Source organism: Manis pentadactyla, chromosome 9 (assembly GCF_030020395.1).
Source record: "Manis pentadactyla isolate mManPen7 chromosome 9, mManPen7.hap1, whole genome shotgun sequence".
In the NCBI taxonomy this organism is placed as follows: domain Eukaryota; kingdom Metazoa; phylum Chordata; class Mammalia; order Pholidota; family Manidae; genus Manis; species Manis pentadactyla.
In genome coordinates, this window is record NC_080027.1 from 116,970,645 (window position 1) to 116,995,603 (window position 24,959).

The 24,959-nt window shown below is 36.6% G+C and overlaps 1 protein-coding gene across 1 annotated transcript in view; it reads left to right on the forward strand.

Moving 5' to 3' along the window:
- The window catches only part of DTL (denticleless E3 ubiquitin protein ligase homolog), a 44,864-nt gene that overhangs the window by 14,287 nt on the left and 5,618 nt on the right, over positions 1–24,959 (forward strand). Inside the window, exons 8-13 of the mRNA XM_036912461.2 lie at positions 2,906–2,979; positions 4,299–4,402; positions 4,703–4,807; positions 7,474–7,586; positions 14,219–14,308; positions 16,636–16,771. Coding sequence (XP_036768356.2) covers positions 2,906–2,979; positions 4,299–4,402; positions 4,703–4,807; positions 7,474–7,586; positions 14,219–14,308; positions 16,636–16,771 — 622 coding nt within the window. The remainder of the gene's footprint in view (positions 1–2,905; positions 2,980–4,298; positions 4,403–4,702; positions 4,808–7,473; positions 7,587–14,218; positions 14,309–16,635; positions 16,772–24,959) is intronic.

A 24,959-nucleotide genomic window follows, 5' to 3' on the forward strand; every position in this document is an offset into this window, starting at 1 on the left:
TATGGTCAAAGTTCAAACAATGCCCATCATAAATCTTTTTTCTTAAAAAAAAATTACTATTTCTCTTACTTTAATGTGCTTATTTTCGAGTATTCCTGGTCTGTAGGGTCCCAGGTAATATTTTGGGACAGTGTGGCTGCTAAAACATTAGTATTTAAAATTGTATACCATGTACAAGGAATCCAGACTGGTAAAGAAGAAGTTAAACTGTCACTATTTGCAGATGACATGATATTATACATAAAAAACCCTAAAGACTCCAATCTAAAACTACTAGAACTAATAGCAGAATTCAGCAAAGTTGCAGGATACAAAATTAACACACAGAAATCTGTGGCTTTCCTATACACTAACAATGAACTAATAGAAAGAGAAATCAGGAAAACAATTCCATTCACAATAGAATCAAAAAGAATAAAATACTTAGGAATAAACCTTACCAAGGAAGTGAAAGACCTATACCCTGAAAACTATAAGACACTCTTAAGAGAAATTAAAGAGGACACTAACAAATGGAAACTCATACCATGCTCCTGGCTAGGAAGAATTAATATCGTCAAAATTGCCATCCTGCCCAAAGCAATATACAGATTCGATGCAATCCCTATCAAATTACCAACAGCATTCTTCAATGAACTGGAACAAATAGTTCTAAAATTCATATGGAACCACCAAAGACCCCGAATAGTCAAAGCAATCCTGTAAAGGAAGAAGAAAGTAGGGGGGAATCTCACTCCCCAACTTCAAGCTCTACTACAAAGCCACAGTAATCAAGACAATCTGGTACTGGCACAAGAACAGAGCCACAGACCAGTGGAACAGAATAGAGACTCCAGACATTAACCCAAACATATATGGTCAACTAATATTTGATAAAGGAGCCATGGACATACAATGGGGAAATGACAGTCTCTTCAACAGACGGTGCTGGCAAAACTGGACAGCTACATGTTAAGAGAATGAAACTGGATCACTAACCCCATACACAAAAGTAAATTTGAAATGGATCAAAGACCTGAATGTAAGTCATGAAACCATAAAACTCTTAGGAGAAAACATAGGCAAAAATCTCTTGGACATAAACATGAGCGACTTCTTCATGAACATATCTCCCTGGGCAAGGGAAACAAAAGCAAAAATGAACAAGTGGGACTATATCAAGCTGAAAAACTTCTGTACAGCAAAGGACACCATCAATAGAACAAAAAGGTATCCTACAGTATGGGAGAATATATTCATAAATGACAGATCTGATAAAGGGCTGACATCCAAAATATATAAAGAGCTCACGCACCTCAAACAAAATGCAAATAATCCAATTAAAAAATGGGCAGAGGAGCTGAATAGACAGTTCTCTAAAGAAGAAATTCAGATGGCCAACAGACACACGAAAAGATGCTCCACATTGCTAATCATCAGAGAAATGCAAATTAAAACCACAATGAGATATCACCTCACACCAGTGAGGATCGCTACCATCCGAAAGACAAACAACAACAAATGTTGGCGAGGTTGTGGAGAACGGGGAACCCTCCTGCACTTCCTGCACTGTTGGTGGGAATGTAAATTAGTTCAACCATTGTGGAAAGCAGTATGGAGATTCCTCAGAAAGCTCAAAATAGAAATACCATTTGACCCAGGAATTCCACTTCTAGGAATTTACCCCAAGAATGCAACAGCCCAGTTTGAAAAAGACAGATGCACCCCTATGTTTATCACAGTGCTATTTACAATAGCCAAGAAATGGAAGCAACCTAAGTGTCCACCAGTAGATGAATGGATAAAGAAGATGTGGTACATATACACAATGGAATATTATTCAGCCATAAGAAGAAAACAGATCCTACCATTTGCAACAACATGGATGAAGCTAGAGGATATTATGCTCAGTGAAATAAGCCAGGCGGAGAGAGACAAGTACCAAATGATTTCACTCATATATGGAGTATAACAACAAAGAAAAACTGAAGGAACAAAACAGCAGACTCACAGAACCCAAGAATGGACTAACAGTTACCAAAGGGAAAGGGACTGAGGAGGATGGGTGGGAAGGAGGGATAAGGGCGGGGGAAAAGAAAGGGGGCGTTACGATTAGCATGTGTAATGTGGGGAGGGGGCACGGAGAGGGCTGTACAACACAGAAGACGAATAGGGATTCTGCAGCATCTTACTACGTTGATGGACAGTGACTGTAATGGGGTTTGTCGGGGGGACTTGGTGAAGGGGAAGCCTAGTAAACATAATGTTCTTCATGTAATTGTAGATTAATCATACCAAAAAAAAATGGTATACCATGAACAGGACATAGGCATGAATGGAAACTGACAGGGTTAGCATGTGGTGTTTGGAGGCTAGATGAAATTTAAATGAGTAACATTTCAGACAATCAGATTCTGAACCAAGAAGACTTGTTAATTGCAATTAGGAGGTGAAATGCCATTGAGCTCCCTTAAATTTTTCAGAGCATGTAATTATCTTTTATCCATTAATTCTTCAGAGAGTCCTATATGAGTAGGCAGATTATGATATTTTACAGATAAAACAGGCATAGGAAAGTTAATTGAGCTTCCTAAGGATACAAGCTTATTAGCAGGACTGATTCTAAGAACTAGTGGGCTTAGACAAATAAAATCTTTTAATCACCAGTTCATTTCTTAAGTACAAGAAAAAAGTGTTAATAACACTCCTGATTATAACTTCATGGTCATTATTTAGGTAATTTCCTTGCTACAACTACTTCTTGGTCTGCATATATCTGACTAGGATCTTTGGAGAGGGAGGATTTAGTCTAATTCAGAGTTTGGAGGGAAAAGCCATCATTTTAGCATCACAATCTGATGATGATGAAAATTATGATACTGAGAACAGGATTTTCCTCTTTTGTTTTTCTTCCTTGTGCTGTTAGGATTTCCAGCAGAGTGTTACTGTGGTCCTCTTTCAGGATGAGAATACATTAGTCTCAGCAGGTGCTGTGGATGGGTAAGAGTATTTTTTGGCCCTTTTGATGAGGTATTTTTCATGAACTGTAATGGGGAAGTCCCCTAGTTCCATTATAATTGAATGTGTGTGCTTTTAAATTTTGAGATAGTATCCACCTGAGAATAGAAACTATAGATCATGCTGGAAAATGTCTAGTTAAAACTCAGTCGAATACTTAAATGAGATAATACATTTGCCACACTTCGCACATTACTTAGCACACGGGCGAAGTATGGCTGCTGCTGCTATCACAAAAGCATGGGTAGTAGCTTGCTTGTCTGCAGTATCATTAAGTCAATGCTTCTTACTTTGAGGAGTAAAATTTCTATTACTCTGGATTTTATCTTCTCAAGTTTATTAATATCCTAAGAAAAGGAATCTGATTCTGGGCATGTAACTGGCATTTCTGGGAATAATCTGTCTAGACTGATTATTGTAAGGCTTAATGACTTTCACATACCTGCCATCTGTGATTGGTCTGAATTTTCAGCTTCCCAATAAGTTTGTGGTTCTTCTCAATTAGTTGCTTTGTGAAAACATCAGTTCCTCATTTTTAAGCAACCTTCTTTGCCCATTATATCTCCCAAGACATTCCTCCCTTTAAAAACATAATTTAAAAAGATGATGGCTTAATAAAGTAGGATTTCCATAGTGTCCCTGGGACACTACAACTCTTCTGTGGATCAAATTGTGGCACAAATGAAGGATTACCTAAAGGTTATTAGTTGTACTTGTGAATGGCTGTGAAAGCTTGCTCTATTTATTTCCAAGGATACCCTTTTGTACCAAGCTTATGTTTACAAGTTGCCTACAAACTAAATGTAGAGGATTAAGACAATTATCTCAATAGATGAAATGAAAAAATACTTTATTTCAAAGGAAAGTTTTTAGGCTAGATTTCTGAAGAAGTTACATATAGAGATATAGCTACATGACCAGAGCTTGTTACTTAACGATGTCAAAGGTTACATGCAGAGTGTTAAAGGCTAAGGAAGTGATTTTTTTTTTCCTGAAAACAATGCAACAATGACTATCAGGGCCCAACCTTCATCTTCCTTTTCCGCTCCCTTGAAGTAAATTCAAGGTAACCCATCACTGGGTCAGAGCACATCTGTTTCCGTTCTGCCAGAATTCTTAGCCTGACATTAGAGACAACAGTGTGAGGTAGTTTAATCTGTTTCCCAATAAGATATCCTTCACTGTATCTGTTAATGTAGCAGAGGGGTTAGATTAAAAGTCGTTTCACGTTCCATATAGTTGAAATCAGTTGGGGTTGGAGAAGGACAACAAAATAATTATTTCTTCACCTTTTTTCTTAGGGTAATCAAAATATGGGATTTACGTAAGAATTACACTGCTTATCGACAAGAACCCGTAGCATCTAAGACTTTCCTGTATCCAGGTAGCAGCACTCGAAAACTAGGTGAGCCTTAGCGTGGCCTGCTGGATTCTGTAGGACTTCTTTGGAGATGTGAGTTTTGGCTAAAATTTAAAAAATAAATGTCAAGCTTATTTTCAGCAACATAGACTTGAGAAACTCTAATGTGTAGTTGTATCTTTTTGAGATTCAAAATATAAAAACTCAGAAGAATATCTTTGGTTTGTATGAATTTTGGGGAAGATTTCTTATGATTCCAGTGGAATGATCTTTTTGCCTCAACATTTTCACCTCGGTTCTACACACTGTAATTAGGACATGCTAACTGAAGTTTCCTTTTTCCAGGATACTCAAGTCTGATTTTGGATTCCACTGGCTCTACTTTATTTGCCAACTGCACAGATGACAGCATCTACATGTTCAATATGACTGGATTAAAGACTTCCCCAGGTAAGAGCTTAGTCATTCACATTCTCTTACTGAGAAGCTAATATGGTTTTTTTTGTTAATGATAATTGTTGATTTTTTTTTCTAAACCAGATTTATTAAGACATATGAGGACTTTTTGATTAGTTCCAGTGATGTTTTCACAGGTGTACTTTCCTTGTGATGATTTCACAAGTAAACAATCCTGCTCTATATGGTGACTTAATTTTATTTTAATAGTGAGTCTCTCCTGAATTATACCCCTTTGGCTTTATTTAGAATAATCTCAATTTTTGTGGGATAGAGAAGGCTGTTCTGCTCAACTCCTGAAGGTTATTCATTAAAATTAGGGGGCTGAATTTTTTAAGCCCCCAAAGTAGTTCCTATCTACCTTAGCCTTCTCCTTAATGTTGGACAGAGGCTGTTTTATCTCTAGATGCTTTTCCCAACCTCACTTTTTTTTCCTTCTCCAAGAAAATCAAAAGTAGAATTTGATATTTAAAGCTGATAAATGACATTTTTAAAAAGAAACTGAAGTTCCTCAGGCAGTCTCTAATAGGATTATTTGGACACTTTAATTTTTAAGAACATTATCAATTACTTAAGCAAGCTACATTATTAGTAATCTAGTCCTTCCTCAGGCATAGCTCTATCAGAAACAGACTTTTGAATTCTATGACCAATTCCCAGAGCTACCCAGTCCCTAGTAAAAGTAAGATGTGCTGTTAAGTGAGAAAGCTCAGAATAGTACACAATTCACTGGGCTCGTTCAGAACTTTCCAAAGACTACCCCATGCCATTTTTAGGACTTTGAGATCTGTGGCAGCATACAGTTGACATTTCCAGTGCCCTGGATTAAGTCTGGTATTGTCTAAAACAGAGCAAGAGTATTTGGAAAAGGGAAGCAGTTTTCTAGCTTCCTTTGCCATTTTCCTGAATGAAATCAGAACTTGGACAACTTCTAAATTCTTAGTCATGTAAAATAGACTTTTCAAAATCTTTACTTGAAAGATAAAAGCTTAATCCTAATTATATTATCAGATGTTCAAAAGCTGTTTCTATATCATTTTGTTACTATGGCACTACTTCTTATCCCTCTGCCATCAAACAAGTAGTTTAGTAACCTTTTTCCTGTGTTCTTAAAATAATGTGACCAGTTCTCATAGATAGATAGATAGATAGATAGATAGTAGATAGATAGATAGATAGATAGATAGATAGGTACTATTCCTTAGAAACTGAAGGACAGGTGTGTATGTGTGTGTGTGTGTGTGTGTGTGTGTGATTTACAGCATTGTGTTATATATTAAGTGGTGTTCATAAGGACAACTGTGAAGTACTTTAATAAAGCATTTTAAGAACCCTAATTGTCATAAAAGATTAATTAGAGTTAACCAAAGCCAGCATAGGTTTTAGGAGAATTTTTTGCTGGTTTGAAACATTTATAGTGTACTTCATGCTAGCCTTTCTTAGACCAGCAGAGGGCAATAAATACTAAAGATGTAATGGGAAATTTTGTCTGTAGTTTTCCATTCAGTGTGTAGTTGAAAAAGATGAACAATTGTAGTTTCGGAGCTGTATTCAGAATAAAAGGAGCGTGCTTATTTTGTGGGGTTTTATCTATTATGGTAGGTCTAAAATATATGTGTCTGAATTGATTCACATCTTGCTTAACTTGCACAGTAAAAGTGTTTGATATGGAGAATATTTGATATATAGGCTTTTTCTTAAAAAGCTACAAATACAAGGTTGTTTTCCAGTTTTATTTGGGCAGAAGGAGGGGATTTCTGTGAGCACTTATGGAACTTACAGAACTAAGGGACCACTAAGTCCTTTAATAACTCTTTTCCTTCTGTTAAAGATGGGAGTGAATTTTTTTTTCCTGCCTAAATGTATCCTTAAATTCTTTAATAACTGAAATTTTTTTCTTTTATTTCCTAGTAGTTTTCTGATACAGAAGGCCTCAGATTTGCTTTCCTTAGGATAAGAGCCTGTCGAATACATTTGCTAGTTTGAATTACTTGCCCTTTTACTGTGGATGATGATAAGTCTGAATCTGAAGGCTAAACCTAACCTAGTTGAAATATCTTCTATATGAGCATATACAAGCTACTTCTACGTGCAGCCTGTTTGAAGTGCTGGATTAAAATGATGCCCGTATCCCAGATAAGCTATCCATAAATCTTAACTCTTTGCACTGATTATTTTACCTATTCATGCAACAAATGTTTGAAGATCTTTGTTCAAGGTATTATAAGGTCTAGTGAGGAAAGAATAAGATATGAAATTTATCCTCAAATTTGAAGAGGAAGAAAGACCAATGTATTATGCAAAGGAAAAAGTCCTGTCCTGGGCTGAGGAGAGAGGGTCTAAAAAAGACTTTTACTAAAAAGGTTGGACATTGACTCCATTTTTGTCCTTTAAGAATGTTTTTCATCACTTCTCTATAGCCAGCTCCATACCAAGTATTTGGCTTGTGTCATGAGATTGGGTCTAATATAAAGCCTCTTTATAGGATTTCCTTTATTTTTCTGCCATTTCCACCTTCTTTCTTTTGGTTTACATAACTTGACTCTCTGCTTCAGTAATCAGTAACCTAATAAAACTTGTTAGAACATGTATGCTGTCTGCATTTATTTGAACTCTGGAAATAACAAGACCCAAGCAATTTGATTTTTTTCCTCTGGCAGTGGCTACCTTCAGTGGACATCAGAACTCTACCTTTTATGTTAAGTCCAGTCTTAGTCCAGATGACCAGTTTTTAGTCAGTGGCTCAAGTGATGAAGCTGCCTATATCTGGAAGGTAAGTTGCCAAACTTGCCCCACAAATGTCAGACTAAACTATTCTTGCAAATATTTCTTCTGTCCAAGGTGAGGTAAGTTCCATGTAAACACACACTGTTTTTCTATATCAGATGTCCAGTAAAAGTTGCTTCTTGCCTCTTCCTATAACTAAAAGCTCACTCTAAATGTCACAGAATATTATCACACTTTCATGGTCAGAGTGTCTCAGAAATTGACAATCCAAATCCACCAACAGTTTCACAGATTATCAGGAAATTGAGAATTCAGAAGACTGAAAAGAAACAACTACTTTGTCCTGCTTCCTAGGAAGACACAGTGTACTGCCTTTCTGCCTTGTGTTTTCAAACTCTCATTCAAAATACAGTAGTTTGATCCCTAGAATCCTACACCCAAATCACCAGTAGAGCTTTGCACCAAGCACTCACTCAAAACCATTTGTATAATAAAGTGTTCTTTACTCTCTTATCTTATAAGTGGCCAGTCTTCAGGCTGCTAAAATAGATGTGGCTGCTTTATCAGTTTTACATATGTTTAATGCATTATTTAAATTTTTTAATTTTACAGATTTCCCATTTCTGTTACAGAAATTTATATATATATATATATATATTTTTTTTACTGCTTTAAGTAACAGTGATTCTGATGTGACTACTGTAAACTAAGAAATTTAAAGCTGTCCATTTGAAGTCCGGTGGAGAAAATTGAAATTTTACATAACAAGTAGCACTTGCTGGCCCCCAAAAATGGCTCTAATGGAAAGATAGAAATGTCGGGAGTTCAGAGAAAGAAGAATATTAAAGCATTATTTTCCTAGGGCTAGATATTAATTATTTCCTTAATTGCCCCAAGTTTCAAAGATATCCTTGACATTAGTGAATTAAATGATCAGAATTCATACATTTTGGATTTTAGAGTCATTATGTCTAAAACCTTATAAGCCCATAGGCTCAATATTATCAAATACCTTCTCAGAAGAAAAATTGTTTCTTAGTCCTGCCAACTTCCAGGAAGTCATATCTTTAATGTTGTCTTGACAAGGGTAAAACTTGTCTGGTATGAAGCATAATTCTTCAGTTTAGTTTCATCTGGTCCTGGGGGAAGTACTAAAAAATGATTTCTCTGTATGCCAAGAGTTGCAAAAATGCAACACCATGTAACGCCATCCTAGATGGTCACAAGGTGGAGATAGTGTTCTACCCAAGATGCTTCTGTGTTGGGCTCGCTTCTTCTACCACAAGCGTGTTTCTTTTATTTATTTTATTTATTATTTTTTTAAATTTTATTTTGGTATCATTAATCTACAATTACATGAAGGACATTATGTTCACTAGGCTCCCCCCTTCACCAAGTCCCCCCCACATACCCGTTCACAGTCACTGTCCATCAACATAGTAAGATGCTGTAAAATCACTACTTGTCACCAAGTTCACAGTCACTGTCCTTCAACATAGTAAGATGCTGTAAAATCACTACTTGTCTTCTCTGTGTTGCACAGCCCTCTCCATGCCCCCCCAACAACACTATACATGTTAATCGTAAGGCCCCCTTTCTCTTTTCCCGCCCTTATCCCTCCCTTCCCACCCGTCCTCCCCAGTCCCTTTCCCTTTGGTAACTGTTAGTCCATTCTTGGGTTCTGTGAGTCTGCTGCTGTTTTGTTCCTTCAGTTTTCTTTTGTTCTTATACTCCACATATGAGTGAAATCATTTGGTACTTGTCTTTCTCCGCCTGGCTTATTTCACTGAGCATAATACCCTCTAGCTCCATCCATATTGTTGCAAATGGTAGGATCTGTTTTTTTCTTATAGCTGAGTAATATTCCATTGTGTATATGTACCACCTCTTCTTCATTCATCTACTGATGGACATTTAGGTTGCTTTCATATCTTGACTATTGTAAATAGTGCAGCAATAAACATAGGGATGCATCTGTCTTTTTCAAACGAGTGCTGCATTCTTAGGGTAAATTCCTAGAAGTGGAATTCCTGGGTCAAATGGTATTTCTATTTTGAGCATTTTGAGGAAACTCCATACTGCTTTCCACAATGGTTGAACTAATTTACATTCCCACCAGCAGTGTAGGAGGGTTCCCCTTTCTCCACAACCTTGCCAACATTTGTTGTTGTTTGTCTTTCAGATGGTAGCGATCCTTACTGGTGTGAGATGATATCTCATTGTGGTTTTAATTTGCATTTCTCTGATGATTAGCGATGTGGAGCATCTTTTCATGTGTCTGTTGGCCATCTGAATTTCTTCTTTAGAGAACTGTCTATTCAGCTCCTCTGCCCATTTTTTAATTGGGTTATTTGCTTTTTGTTTGTTGAGGCGTGTGAGCTCTTTATTGTTTCTTTTATTTGTTGTAGTTTTAAATAATGAAAATTTGCTAATAAAATATGTACTTGAGACCCTCCCCATCTTTTTACCAAGCTTCTTGTCTATAAAATTCTTCTGACTTAAGCTTTAAACTTTAACAGTTTATGTCACTAGCAATAATTCTTCTGTCTTGTATTTTAAATTTTGAGTTTCAAATTTGGTCTTATGCTTATTTTACTTTTGTTTTCCCTTTCCTGTCTTATCTACAGTCCTTTCTCTACTTATCCGTTTAACAGAAAGATTTTGTTCTTACTGCAGTCTGTATCTTCTCAAGTTTCTTTCTTCTTTAAAAAAAAAAAAATCAGGCATACCAAAAAGTATAATAAAGGATTATGCAAGAAATACTTAATGTACTGATCATTTTTAAAAATCAGTTTCTTAATTATCTTATGATTATGTATATATAATTATGAATGTTATATATGTATGTGTATATATATATAGATAGAGTTTTATTGCCAGTTCTTAAAAGATCCTGCCTAGTCCTCTTCTCTGGTATAAAGGCCTTTTTCTGTTGTTTCAGGGAATGAGAATTGAGGGATACTTCCTCTCTTTAAAGACACACTGTAAAGATACTTGGCTGTTGTTAGTAACCCATTTTCAGACATCGAATCAGTGGCTGTCACTTACATGGGTGACCTTTTCTGAATTCCTAGGCTGGGTCACACGTCAATGCTGAATGATGTGGTTCAGACATGATGTTCTCCTGCCTGTCCACACGTAACTCAGTGTGCAGGCTCTGATATTTGAGATACTGGCAAGCTTACTGCTCCTAAAATTGAATTCGCCTGGTGAGGTGGCACAGTTTCTCTTTTCCATGATAAAAAAAAGAGGGGGGCAGAGTGGGAAGGTGTTTAAGAACAGTTCCATGCAAGCTGAGTTTCCATACTGTTAGGCTGTCTTACAACTAACTGCGGTGTTTCCAAGAAGTCAGAATTCTCTCAAGTATTGGGATTTTTCCTGGGCTAAATAAAAAGCCCATGGGCACAAGAAACATAGTAAAAGAAGGGAGTTTCAGATCTTAAGACAGAAAAGAATTGCCTTTTAATTCTTACCACGGTCCAGCAAAGGGGAGATATAATATAGTTAGATCCTCTAATAGGGGGTCCAAAACTTAAAAAATTTTTAAAGTTACTATTATATTTTTCCTTTTAAATTTACTACCCCATGTCACATCCCCAGCCCAACCCCCTCCTTCCTTGGTTCATTTTTGATACAGCCACTGAATAGTATTGAAGCAGTTATAAATAAACTGATTTGGCAGTTATTCTACCACTGACTGGCAAAACATTGAGCCTGACACTTTAGGAAGTGTAAATGATCTCATGGCAGAAACAAAGGTTAGATTTGGTTTCCAACTGGACAGAGTAAGGAGTTTTGTTTTTTTTTAAGGAAAGGTGCTGATCTTTTTTTGCTGGTTTAAGTATACAAAATCTTTCATGACATCTGTAGATCAGAGCCAGTTCTTCTAGAGGTACTGTCATAGGTCTGGGAGTTTTAACTTTGGTATTCTTCATACCTTGAATTAAGGTCTTTATTCTATAACAACTAGAATATATAAGAGAAAACAATTTTCTGTGTTTTGACCATCCCCAGAATTGCATAGACGTAAATGTCTCTTGGATTTAATAGTCTTCTCTTCCTTAAAGTAGAAATTTGATAATAAGATAAGAACAATAATATGACAATAGAATAATTTAAAAGTTGAGGGAGACTTTTTAAAAAATGAAATAATGAAATTTTGGTAATGTTTTTGTAATAACAAAATGATAACAAGTTTTTTTGAATAAAAATGAAGGATTTAAAAGTCACCAGAGTTTCATTATAGGAAATTAATCTTTCTTGACATAGTCCCTGAGTGCACTGTACCACAGTAGGATAGTTCTAAACTGAAAACACATAACTTATGTTCATAAAAATGTGTTGGACATTAGTTCTTGTTTCAGTGCACAACATGCACATCCCTCCATTTTTTTTAAGATATAATTCATTAAATATACAATTCGGCTTTTTAGTCATTTTAAAGTGTACGATGCAGTGTTTTGAGTATAATCACAATATTATGCAACCATCACCACTATCTCATTCCCAAACATTTTCATCATTCTAAAAACAAACCCCATACCATTTAAGAGTCATTCTCCATTCCCCATTTTTCCCAGTCCCTGGCAACCACATAACCTATATTCTGTCTCTGTGGATTTGTCCATTTTGGACATTTCTTATAAATGGAATCATAATGTCTGGCTCTTTGACTAACACATGTCTTTAAGGTTTGTCCATGTTCTTACATGTATCAGTAATACTTCATTCCTTTTTATAGCTAAATATTCCACGGTTAGACCACGTTTTATTTTTCCATTCATTAGTTAAGGGGCATTGGAATTATGCCACTTTTTGGTTTATGAATAAAGCTACCGTGAATATTCCTGTATGAGTGTTTATTTGAACATGTTTTCAGTTCTTCTGGGTGTATATACCTAATGATAGAATTTCTGGGTCATATGGCAATTCTGTTTACCTTTGTGAGGAACCTTCCCTCCACTTCTAATGCTATATAAAGTGCCTGGCTTAACAAATGCTGACTTCTTTTGTCGTTTTTATTCCTACTTTATTATCAAACTGTAAAAAAAGTTTTCCAAAGGGTCTATCCTTTGTTTTTAATCTTAAATCTTACAGATAAATGCAGAAACATACATGCGTGTTTTTCTTGAAATTCATTTTAATCCTTTGTGTACACAGATTATTCTAGGTATCGTAATGAGGAAGGAGCAGTATCATGAAATGACAGCTAGAATCAATGCATAGAGTAACCAGGGGAGTAAATAATGTGTTTCTACCAGAGAGGGCTGAGAGGCAAGAGGATTTCCTCTTCCTTTTAACTTGCTACCAGCCCTGGTTGGGTCTTGGGTGAAAAGAAACTTAGTGGGCCAGGCCATCCCAAAGGAGGATGAAGGAGAATTTCCGTGACTACCGAGATAGTTAGAGACCATCCTGAATGCCTTTGCTGGACTGTGCTATCTGTGTTACTGTTCTCAGGATTGTAGGACCAAACAGTAAGTGAGGTCTTTTAGATAATACTCAGGAAAAACTTCCTTTCTGTTAGACTTTAATTAGGCCACCAAGGTAAATTAGACTCTGTTCTTTGTGTACTTTTGCTTTTTGAATCATTATATATGTGCCTTTTAACACAAGAGACGAGGAGTAATAATTGAGTTGGATGACCTTATAAATCAATGTGTCAGATCTCTTAACTATAATCTGAGGAATCTATTAAGTTTACTTAGTCATTCTCGTAAATATTCTTTCCAGCGTCACCTCCATTTTCTTCATATAAATGATCAATGATTCAGAGCCTCAAGAAAATGAAAAGAGAATAATTTCTCTTTTTCAAATGCATGTGCTAATAATAGTTATTTGAGTTTGTACTCCATATTGTGCTGATTAATTCCCATTGCCTCTGAAAGGGATTGACAGCTTTTGAATGAGTCAGCTGTCAAATGCATATCACTAGTGACATCCAATGAGGGGGAAAATATTCTTAGTCACATCTATAGTACTGCACAATGTGACCCTTCTTTATACATTAAAATTAGTAAAATGTGGCAATATTTAACTTGAAGACCCAAGATTTCTTTAAGCTAATGAACCGAAATGAAATTTTAGAGGAATTGTTTTTCCAAAAAGGATACCAGAGTGCTTTGTAAAATATTTTTTATAAATGAAGGTGTATAACTTTGGTAAAAGTCAGTCGTTTGGAAGAAAGACTATCCTCTTGTCTGAAGAGAGCTGGTAGCATGTCTCAGGTACCTTTAGGATTTAGTTTCTGGAAGTAGCTGACTAGAGAAGGTGTAAAAATGTCTAGGCTATGTAAAGGGAGGACTCTACTTGAAATGTACTATGCAGCAGCTGAAGTGAATCCTTCCAGAAAGTCTAGCAGCTAAGAGGTGAGGGACAATGTCAGTCTTGAATTCTAGTCAGAATATGTATAGTCCTGATTTGAGATAAGACTTATCCTGATTTCTAAGCTCACATTATTTGCTTTCTTTGTCTGTTTTCTTTCTGTTTTCTCAGATCAGTGACAAAAATACTTTCATTGCTGATTGGGACTCTTCTTCTGAGCTAGAACTAGGCATGTCTGGGGGCCTTTGTTAGCAATCCAAAAGCTCTCCGGGGAGCAAATAAGGAGAGATTCAAAGCCTTTATCTCGGAGATCTAACACAGCTCTGCTGACTTGTTTGTTTCTTTGATGGCACCTAGGTCTCCACACCCTCGTGTCCTCCTACTGTGCTCCAGGGTCATTCTCAAGAGGTCACATCAGTGTGCTGGTGTCCTTCAGACTTCACAAAGGTTTGTAAAAAATTCTGTTGTTTTAAAAATTAGATCACTGTTTTGTAGGTTTTCCCAAAGTTAGTTTGAGAGTTATATGGACTTTCATGTTTAAATACAGGTTTAAAAGATCTAGAGGCCAACCAGGGCCTTTTTATCATTAGTCATACATAACTTTGCTTTCCTCTATATAGAGAGAAACTGTATTTTGCACTAAGGAATAAGGATGGATTTGTTAGTCCCCCAGAGTCCCTCCTTTGTTAAACATAGATTTCATCTTAAAATCTCAGGTAAAAAGAAAATCTAATGGAAAAATTAGTCTTTCTAGCTTTCTACATATTATCAATTATTATAGGTAACATCTTGACTGTTCTTCACAATCCAGTCCGGGTTCTCACGTGCATAAAAATGCTTTCTGTGAAGTCTTAACATGTTAGGTTATCTGTGGCTAAACTACACAGAAGTAGCTCCAAAATGTTTTAGACCCTCTGAAAAGAAGAAAATATGCTCACTTACAAAATAATTTTTTTCAATAGTGATACATAAAACAAACAAAAATCTGAAATGTAGTCCAGAAACGTAAACTCTGTGTACATGCAGAGGCTTCATATAATAGTAGCCCAGGTTACACTCACTCTCCCAGACTCTGCTGCCTCTGGTCTTTGGGTTATTCTCTATTTGTAGGAAATGGCACTTCTGTGGAGAACTCCCCTTTCATGTATGGTGCTTTATACTTTGTTGCCTATTGTTCCCATCTGCTTATCTTCCAGAAACTTTTCATGATCTGTCCCCCTAATGGCATCCCTGCTAGCTTTCCAGCTATGGATTTCTTCTGATTTCTATATTCCTGTATAACCATTTCCATGCTCAGTTTCATAATAGGCCTTTATGAAATCGTTGATTTAATCACCAATAATTACATTCCAATAACATTTTTTACTCTGAGATTCCATGTAACTTCCAGGGAAATACCTACTTTTAACATGGAGTTTTGTATCTTCATAGAACTTAACTAAATTGAAGGTTTTAAAAATTATTCAGTTAATTATGTCATCTTTTTTCAACATTCGTATATTGTCCTTATCTCTGCATAGAAAAGACTCAAAGGAAGTGGCATGGCCATTTACCTGTACTAATCTAATGGCCACCTTTTTAAAATGTTCTTCAAAATAATTTTGTCACTAGCCTAGAGTTAGGAAGATAAAATATGGTTTATGAAAAAAATGATATAAAATTGGGAAAACTTGGATTTTAGTTCTAGCCATGCCACTTAATTATAGTGACCTTGGGCACATAACTTTGTTACCATTTTATCAATGAGGTTATTTGAGTACATGTCTCATTATATTGTGAGAGTTAACTAAGATAAAGAATGTAAATTGTCAGACACATAATAGGTGCTCTGTAAATAAGAACTCTTGTTAATAGACTATAGAGTACCTGGGGATTCCAGGCATTTTTTGTTTGAGCACTTAAATATGTGTGTCTTCTTTTGGCCTCCCAGTAAGGAAAGGAAAAAGCTGCCAGTCTCTTGGGGGCCAATACTCAGAGTATGTGTTCTTTTTTCTCTCTCTCTTTAGTGACTGAAATAGAGAAATTATATAAACAAATGCTGGGGAACAGCTCTGGTACCAGTGGCCATTTGCCACAAGCTCTTCCAGCTGGACTTTCTCTGCCATAAAAGGCTTGAGACCAAGATCAGGAATGGTCAGATATTTTTAAAGGGGCAAAGGTTATTTTTAACTTCTTTCAGCCTAGTGAACTTGTTGTTTTCCCAGATTGCTCCTTTACCTATCTGAAAAAGGATCTCAAAGGAAAGGTTTCATTCTACTTGTCACAGCCTACTAGAGTAATAGATGAAGTCTGATCTTGGAATAATCCCATTTCTCCAGAAATAAGCCAGAACATGCAAAATTCAGAAGAAGCTCATAGATATTGAATGTCAGTAATATGCACTGATTGATCATGTAAGAGAAAGTAAAAAAGGTATCTTAATTATAGATTTCATAGTTACATAGAAGGTAATAAAGATTATGACTTGCCCAACGTCTTGAGAATAACATAAAATGAACCTGGCTTTATAGTAGAGGTTAGGTAAGATAACTAGTAATAAGAGACATACCAGTAGAATGTATATAAAGAAGAAATTAAGAGGATCCACTTCTTTGGAAATTTAGAATGATTCCTAAAAGCAAGGAATAGAAGTATATGATCTTTCAGATATCATTTTCTATAGCCTGTTTTATCAGATAGAATAATTCTTCAGAAGTGATACCTTAAGATCTACTTTTTACTTTACTATGAATCTTTGATGGAAACTTCCTAATTCCTTTCCTGATTCTCTTTAGATTGCCACCTGCTCTGATGACAATACCCTGAAACTCTGGCGCTTGAATAGAGGCTCAGAGGAGAAAACAGGAGGAGATAAATTCTCCATAGTGGGTTGGGCCTCTCAGAAGAAAAAGGAGGCCAGAGCCGACTTAGGTAAGGATCCCATGCATTTTTCTAAGTTGTTTATGGTTTGACTGGTTTAGTTCTTCAGTATAGGGTAATAAACTAGATTTGATCTTGTTTTGGTATATTTTTAAAGGAAAGCACCATCTTAACATTCATTCTTTTCAGTATTTCCTGAGCACCGCTGTGTTTATCATACACAAAGCTCTGGAATACAGTGGTAGATTTATTTTGTAAACATTTATTAAACACCTACTGTTCTAAGTTGCTGGGGATTCAGCAATGGACAAGAAAATAAAAAATCCCAAACATGTAAATGAATCTTACATATTAATGTGAGTTGATAAGTTAAAGAAGTAAAATATATACTACATGAGGGAACAATAAGTGCTTAAGAAAAAAAGGAAAGCAGGAAAAGGAGAATGGCAAAGTGTGTTGTTCAAATTTTTAATTGGGATCCCAGGGGAGGACCCGTTGAAATACGGCATTTGAATAAAGAAGGTGAAGTAGTGAGCCATGTGGATATTTTGGAGAATATTCCAGGCAGACAAAACAGCAAGTGCAAAGGCCCTGAAGCAGGAGCAGGCCTGACACACTTTCTGTTCCTCAGAGGCTGATGTGGCTGGAGCCGGCCAAGGCGAGGGAGGAGAACAGTCGTGGACAATGAGGTTCCTGTATGATGGGCATTTATTCAGACAAAAAGCCGTTGAGGTTTTGATGATTCTTACTCCTGTGTTGAAAACAATTACAAAGAAATCAGGATAAAAGCAGGAAATTTTTAAATTTTAAATCCATTGAAATAATCCTGGAAGCAATGATGGTGACTTGGACCAAAGTGTTAGCAGAAAATAGTATAGGAAGTCTTCAAATTAAGGATATATTTAAAAGGATAGAGCTAACAGGACATGCTATAGAATCAGATGTGAGATGTAAGGGAGAGTTATAAAGGGTGACTTCAGAGTTTGGGAGTTAAGAAGCTAGAGAATGGAGTAGCCGGTAACCTAGAGAGGAATCACTACAGTAGGAGCAGCTTTGGGAAGAAATAGCTGAAGTTCCATTTGGGAATGTTATTTTAATATGGTTGGTAGACATGTAAGTGGAGGTGTCAGAGAGGCAATTAGAAATTTAATTCAGCAGCTCAGGGCTGAAGTTGTTAATTTGGGATTCATCATCTATAAGTGAAGGTAGCTATAGATGGTAAAGAGAATGGGTCTGGGGTCTGAGCCTTGGAACTTAGAGGTTGGAGAGGTGAAGAAGCAGGCATAACCAGACAAGGAAGAAAAAAACTAGGAGAGTATTGTGCCCTGGATGCCAAGTAAATAAAAAGAGAGGGATGAATTTGGTCAAATGTTTTTGGTGTGCCACAAAAAGGCTAAAAACTGGCCTTTGGATTTGGCAATGTGGGGCTTACTTCGTAAGAGAGAAGAGATGAGAGCAGCTTTGGTGGAGTGTCAGTAGTCAGATTGGTGGTGTTCAGGAGGGTGGGAAAAGAACGGGGAGACTGCAGTATAGAACGCTCTTTCAGGGAGTTTTGCTAGAAAGGAAAAGAGAAATGAAGTGACAGCTGAAGGAAGAAGCAGTGTTCAAGTTCGTTTTTGTTTTGTGAGAATATAGCATTTTGTCTGTGATTGGAAGGGTCCCAGAGGCAGGGAAAACTGATACAGGGACGTTTGCTGGAGCAATGTCTTTAAGTAAGTGTGAAGGGATGACGTCTAATACACACATAGACCTTGCCAGGAGCACGGATAGTTCACTCATAGTAATTGGAGAGAAGGCAGGATATATGTGCACGTGAAGATACGTGGATAGATGCGATGGTCAGAATTGATGGAAGTTTCCTTCTGATAGCTTCTTTTTTCTTAGTGAGATGGGAATTGGTATCATTAACAGAGAATAAGGATGAGGGAGGAGGTGGTAGAGATTTGAAGAGAGGTAAAAGCCTGAAATGGCCGTGTAGAGCAGAGAAGAATGAACAGGAAATGATGGTTGCAGTGAGTCACCTTGAGGCTGGCTATCACGAACTAAAGGCGAGCTGTCTGCACAGCTGTGTGTCTGCTGCCCAGGTACAGTCCACTGTAAGTGGAGAGTTGGATTTAACCAGGCATGTGGTTTAAATCTACAAGTATGATGAAGCGAGAGGAGGGTTAATATGAGATGATGACTATAATGATTGACTATGGGATTTAAACTGGGTAAGGAGGGAACTGAGGATACAATGGGACTGAGGTGAAATGATGAGATCAGTGAATTGAAGAGCCTCTGGGGTGAAGGATTGTTGGAATTAGAATACTGAAGGGAGCTGGGAAAATAAGTGCTGACTGAAATTGAGATAATGGAGTATTTTCAGATATTGGTAAAAATAAGGCCAAGGGATAAGTGGTTTAAGTGAGTGAAAGAACAAGGCTGTGATAGAAGAAGGTGGTCAAGAAACTGAGAAACCAAGGTATTGGAGAGATCATGTATGTGGATTTCGTAATAACCATGAATTGACAAGATGATATTGAAGAAGTGACAGTGAACCAAGAGCAAAATCTTCCAAGTACTGAGCCAACCAAAGAGGCTGCTAATGTCATCAATAGATATGCAGTAATAAGTTTGAAATTCAAGTTTAAAGATTCGTTTTTACATTAGCGATAAAGGCCTAAGGTAATGGGGAGCTGATACATGGTAAAGGTGAAGGTGAGACAGAATATGTACTAATTTTTCCATGACTTCCTCCTTTAATCTCTTATAAGATATTGTAAATACAATTAGACTCAAGAGTCTTGCTTCAGTGAAGTATTTCATGCCTTTATTTTTGGTTTTTGGTTTTTGCTTTCTTTTAATTTTTTATTAGTGTCATATAATATTTAACAAGTCACTATGTGGTACATAAGATAAATAGCAGTCTCCAGACATCCTGCCCAACAGTTGCCCTTTCCCAGGGGCAACCACTTTCAAATCTTTTAGCTGATTCTTTGGTTTGTATGTCTATGTTTCTAAATAATATTTGTGCATTTTTTTTCTTTTTTGTTTGGGGGTGGTTTGTTTATGCAGTTTTTGACATTATCTGTTGACTTCTTACTTTGTAAGATGAGGATTTAGGTCTCTTTCCTTTGTCCTCACTGCTACCAAACCTCAACATACTCCCCACTCCCCTATCTTCCCAGTACAGGTTATAATTTTGGTTAGATCATGAGTTAGGAGGAGGAGGAAGATGGTGGTGGTGGTGGCATTGGTGGTATTTTCTATTTGGGATTGAGCTATTTGGTAAATTGCTGTTAGCTTTTATTTTCTGTGTTTTTTTCCCCTCGAGGCTTTTTTTAGAGATTTGTCAAGATATATTCACATACCATAAATGCACCCATTTCGAGTACAGATCATCCTTGGCTTACAGTGGGATTCTGTGCTGATAGACCCTCCACAAATTGAAAATATTTTAAGTTGGAAATGCATATAATGTGCCCAACCTACCAAACATCATAGCTCAGCCTAGCCTACCTTAAACATGCTCAGAACACTTACTTACATTAACCTGCAGTTGGGAAAAATCTTCTAACAGAAAACCTATTTTATAATAAAGCATTGAATATCTCATGTAATTGACTGAATATTTTACTGAAAGTGAAAAACAGAATGGTTGTCAGTGCATCTGTTGTTTACCCTTATGACCATGTGGCTGACTGGGAGCCCTGGTTCACTCCTGCCCAGCACCACAAGAGAATATTGTGCTGCATATCGCTAGCCCAGGAAAAGATAAAAATTCAAAATTCAAGGCATGGTTTCCACTAAATGTGTATCACTTTTGCACCATCATAAAGTCAAAAAATCATAATTCAAACCATCATAGGTTGAGGACCATCTGTATGTAATTCAGTGGTATTTAGTACATTTAGAGTTGGGGGTCATCAGCACAATCTAATTCTAGAATATTTTCAACACCCAAAATGAGAATTCCAATATCTCCACATCCTTACCTACACATGTTATTGTTCATCTTTTTTATTATAGCCATCCTAGTGAGACTGAAATGGTATCCCATTGTGGTTTTGATTTACATTTCCCTGATAACTAATGATGTTGAGTCTGTTTTCATGTGCTTACTGGCCATTTGTATATTTTCTTTGGAGAAGTGTCTATGCAGATCCTTTGCCCATATTTTCATTGGGTTGTCTTTTTATTGTTGAGTTGTAAGCCTTTTTTTAATATTCTGAGTATAAATCCCTTGTCTTACAGTGGTATGCAAATATTTTCTCATAATCTGTAGGTTATCTTTTCACTTTCTTGATGGCATCCTAAGACAGATTTTTCTAATTTTGCTGAAGTCCAGTTTATCTGTTTTTTCTTTTGTCCTTTGTGCTTTTAATGTTGTATCTAACAAGCCATTGCCTAACCCAAGGCCATAAAGATTCACTTCTGTTTTCTTCCCAGAGTATTTTAGTTTTAGGGCTACAATCTATTTTGTGTTTATTTTTGTGTTCAGTGTGAGATAAAGATCTAAGTTCATTCTTTTGCACATGGATGTCTAGCTTTCTCAGTATCATTTTTTTAGAGACTATTCTTTAACCCATTAAATCATTTTGTCATCCTTGCCAAAAATTACTTGACCATAATATAAGGACCCTCAATTCTATTGCATTGATCTGTGTCTCTCCAGTTCCTCATTGACATAATTACTGTAGCCTTGTAGTAGTAGATTTTGAAATTGGAAAGTCTGAATCCTCCCATTTTTTTCTTCTTTTACAACATTGACATTCAGTTTTGACTATTCTGAGTCTTTAATATTTCTATACAACTTTTAGGACCAGCTTGTCAGTTTCTGCAAAAAATCCAGCTAGAATATTGATAGGGATTGTGTTGAATCTGTATATCAGTTCTGAGAGTATTGCCATGTTAATAATATGAAGTCTTCGATCTATGAACATGGGATGTCTATGTGCTCTCTTGTTTTTGTGTGTACTTTTGTATCCTTAATTTTGGAAGACATAAAGAAGAAGAATCATATGAGGGAAAATCCATCAGTATCTCTACCATTCATTAATAATTTTAATGAACTTTGTGAATTATTTTTTGAGATTTTGTCCCCCTTATCCATAGAGTTTGTTATTAATAGAATCATAGTTATACTGTATATACATTTAGATTTCTTGGGTATTTTTTTCACTAAACATGATATTCTGAGCACTTTGTTATGTTTAAAGCAAAACATTTACACAATCGACTGAGTAAATGTTTGATAGTTTACCTAGTTATTGTCTTATAGTTGGACATTTTGTTTCCTATATTGTGTGTGTGGGGAAATAATTCTGAATTTAGGGTATTCCCCCCTACCATTAAAGTAGATTACCAGAGATGGAATGTCTTTGTTTAAAGACTATAACCATTTTAAGATTTTTGATGAAAAATGTAGCTTTTAACTAGGTACTTTTAGTGTATCATTATTTATTCTTAGTTGTAGAGGCTAAGTTACAAAAAAAGTTACATACGTTGACCACATTGGGACTGTAATAATAACAAAAACATTTAGCCATTATTGAATACTATTACAGTTGTTCTAGGGACCTGCTTGGGTTATGTCATTTAATTCCCCAAACAGCTGAAACTAAAGTTCTGGGAAGTTAGATCACGCAGCTATGAAGTTGTAGGACCAGAGTTCAAAGGCTTGCAGTCGGAACCTAGAGCACATGCTGGAAAGCATTGTGCGGTACTGCGTCCCTTAGAACCCAACACAGCAAAGTAAAGTTAAGGTTAGATGAGACCAGACATTATGCCTAGATTCCTCCATTTCTGGGCAGTGCTAGAGTTAACTCTGAAGAGCACTACAGGGCAACAATCTGATGTGAGTGCCAAAGGCTGGCACACTGGTTATGTGGCCTCGTAAGCCAGCTTCCAGCAACAGATTGCCTGATGCTAATCTCACTACAATTTGAAAATTATGTTTCTCTGCTTTCCCAAGTTCCTGATTGCTACCCCAACGCTTCTTTGCTGTCCTGGGCTGTATATCTTCTTTTCTGGCCCTTTTAACACACCAGCTGGAAGGCTTAAGACTCAGCCCCTTTTCTCTCTGCCCTACTTTTCCCAGCCAGCACCTGTTCTATCACTTACTATTCTTTCACTGTTTCAGCCAGAAATCTCCTAGCGTGTCGAGGCCAATGGTTTTTAACACTGGCTGTGTATCAGAATCACTTGTGCAGCTTTTTAAAAGTTTGTGAGTCCCCAGAGATTGTTCAGGAGGTCTTATGTGGGGGCCAAGTACCTATATTTTTATAAAGCTCCAAGTCAAGTCTGGTATACAGTCAGGATTGAGAACCTCTGGTCTAAGCATTATTGAGCAACAAAGATGATTATCCACATCTTAAAGAGAAGGAAACCTTACTGTTCTATCTCAAGTGCTTGCTGTAGCTTCACAAGTCAGCAGAATACTTACAGTCTATTTTTTGATGCCTGGAACCTCACTCTCATTCCTCTCAGCAGTAAAGAAATTTAACAAAAGTTTAATAGTTCCTTGCTGGGTACTACAGGGGCGCTAGGCCTAAAAATGAGTACATCATCACCCTCCCTCTTTAAGTGCACACAGCCTAGTTCAGGAGGCAGATGCAAAGTATAGTACATTATAAAACATTTCTCTGGTCATATAGAGAAAAGGCTTAAAGAACTTGCTTCCTGTGGTGGAAAAATGCTCTAAGGGAGAGGAGGAAAGAAGTTTGTGAATTCTTCACAGTGAAGTTGTCATTGTCATCAGAACCTGGAAACGAGAACTTTTCCCTGGTAAAAAAGGGACAGACTTGGTGAGAAAAACACATGAGCAAAAACAAGAGATGTGGCAGTGCACAGCTTGTTCAAGAAGCCATGAGTAGCCCCCTGTAACAGGATCCTAAAGTAGCAAAGTATGAGATGCAGCTGAAAAGGTAGGGCACGGCCAGATGGCAAACCCTTATGTAGAAAGAAGCTTCGATTTGACTGATGGTTAGTAAGCTCTCTGTACTTCCTCCAAGGAACCAACTTTCAGGAAGCCTGTAGGGCAGTAACCCCATCAGTTCCACCATGTCATCAAATTCACGCAGTGCTTTGGGCCGATAGGTAGATGAAGTACTAAATGGCTTGTTATATTTAAATCTATAGAGCAATATAGTGATTACAGGTGTTAAAAAGAATGCGGTACATCTAAATATACTTCTGTAAAGAGATATAAAGAGAAAAAGATAACACTGTCCATAGAAAAGAGCAAATGGCAGAACCTGTGTGTGTATAAAATAATCCTTTTCAAGGTATGATATACATATACCTTTGGTGTGCTAATAGGCATGAAGAAAAATGTGGAATGCACAGGAACATAAGAGTGAAATGAGTAGGTTGAAGAGAGAACTTTTTACTTTTCACCCTATTCTCTGTAATTGAATTTTTATTGCTTTTTGAAATTTTATGTACTTTTTGAATTTTTATTACCATGAAATTTTATTACTTTTATAACCCAATTGCTATTTTCAAAGAAAGAAAGTAAAGATTTAAATTCGGCCCAAAGTTTTGTTAACCTTCAAAGTTAACAAAAATTCAAAGACTCACATTATAACATCCTGAAGGAAGAGGAAATGCTCCAACTTTCCACCACATCCAATTTCCCATTGCCGTTTTGTAAAAATTTCAAATGTCTCAGGTTACCAGAACCTTACATATCTGCTTTGTCTCTGGTCCTTCTTTTCCTTTTCCTCTAATCCTGCCTTAGAATTGCACTAAGTTGTAAGACCTAGACTACTTAGGACTTTCTGCCCTAAATGTACCTTTCTACCCACTCTACTGTAGCCACTAACTGTAGAGGCTGGGCAGTGACTATTGACCTGGTCTGAGAAATAAAGCAAATGAAGTTTCTTTCCTCCTGACATTGTAACAGTAATCAAGCTCTAAAACGTGAGTGTGAGAACTATCACCAGACATTCTGTGGACAGGTCCCTGTCACTAACTGCCCTTCTATAGGACACTATGACAAAGTGGAGTTTTCCAGTAATGATCTTTATTGAAGGAGCAGCATTATTTTGGCCATTTCTAAACAACGGTTGATGAGAAAAGTTTAGGCAAAAGTCAATTGGTAGAATTTCTCTGGGTCAAGGCAAGGCTGCTTGATTAGTGAAAAGCACAGGGTAAAATGTACAAGATAACTACGTGACTGAAATCAGTACTTGAAAACCATTACTCTAGATAAAAGGGATTGTATTTTTATGTTAACCAATCCTAAATTCAGTTA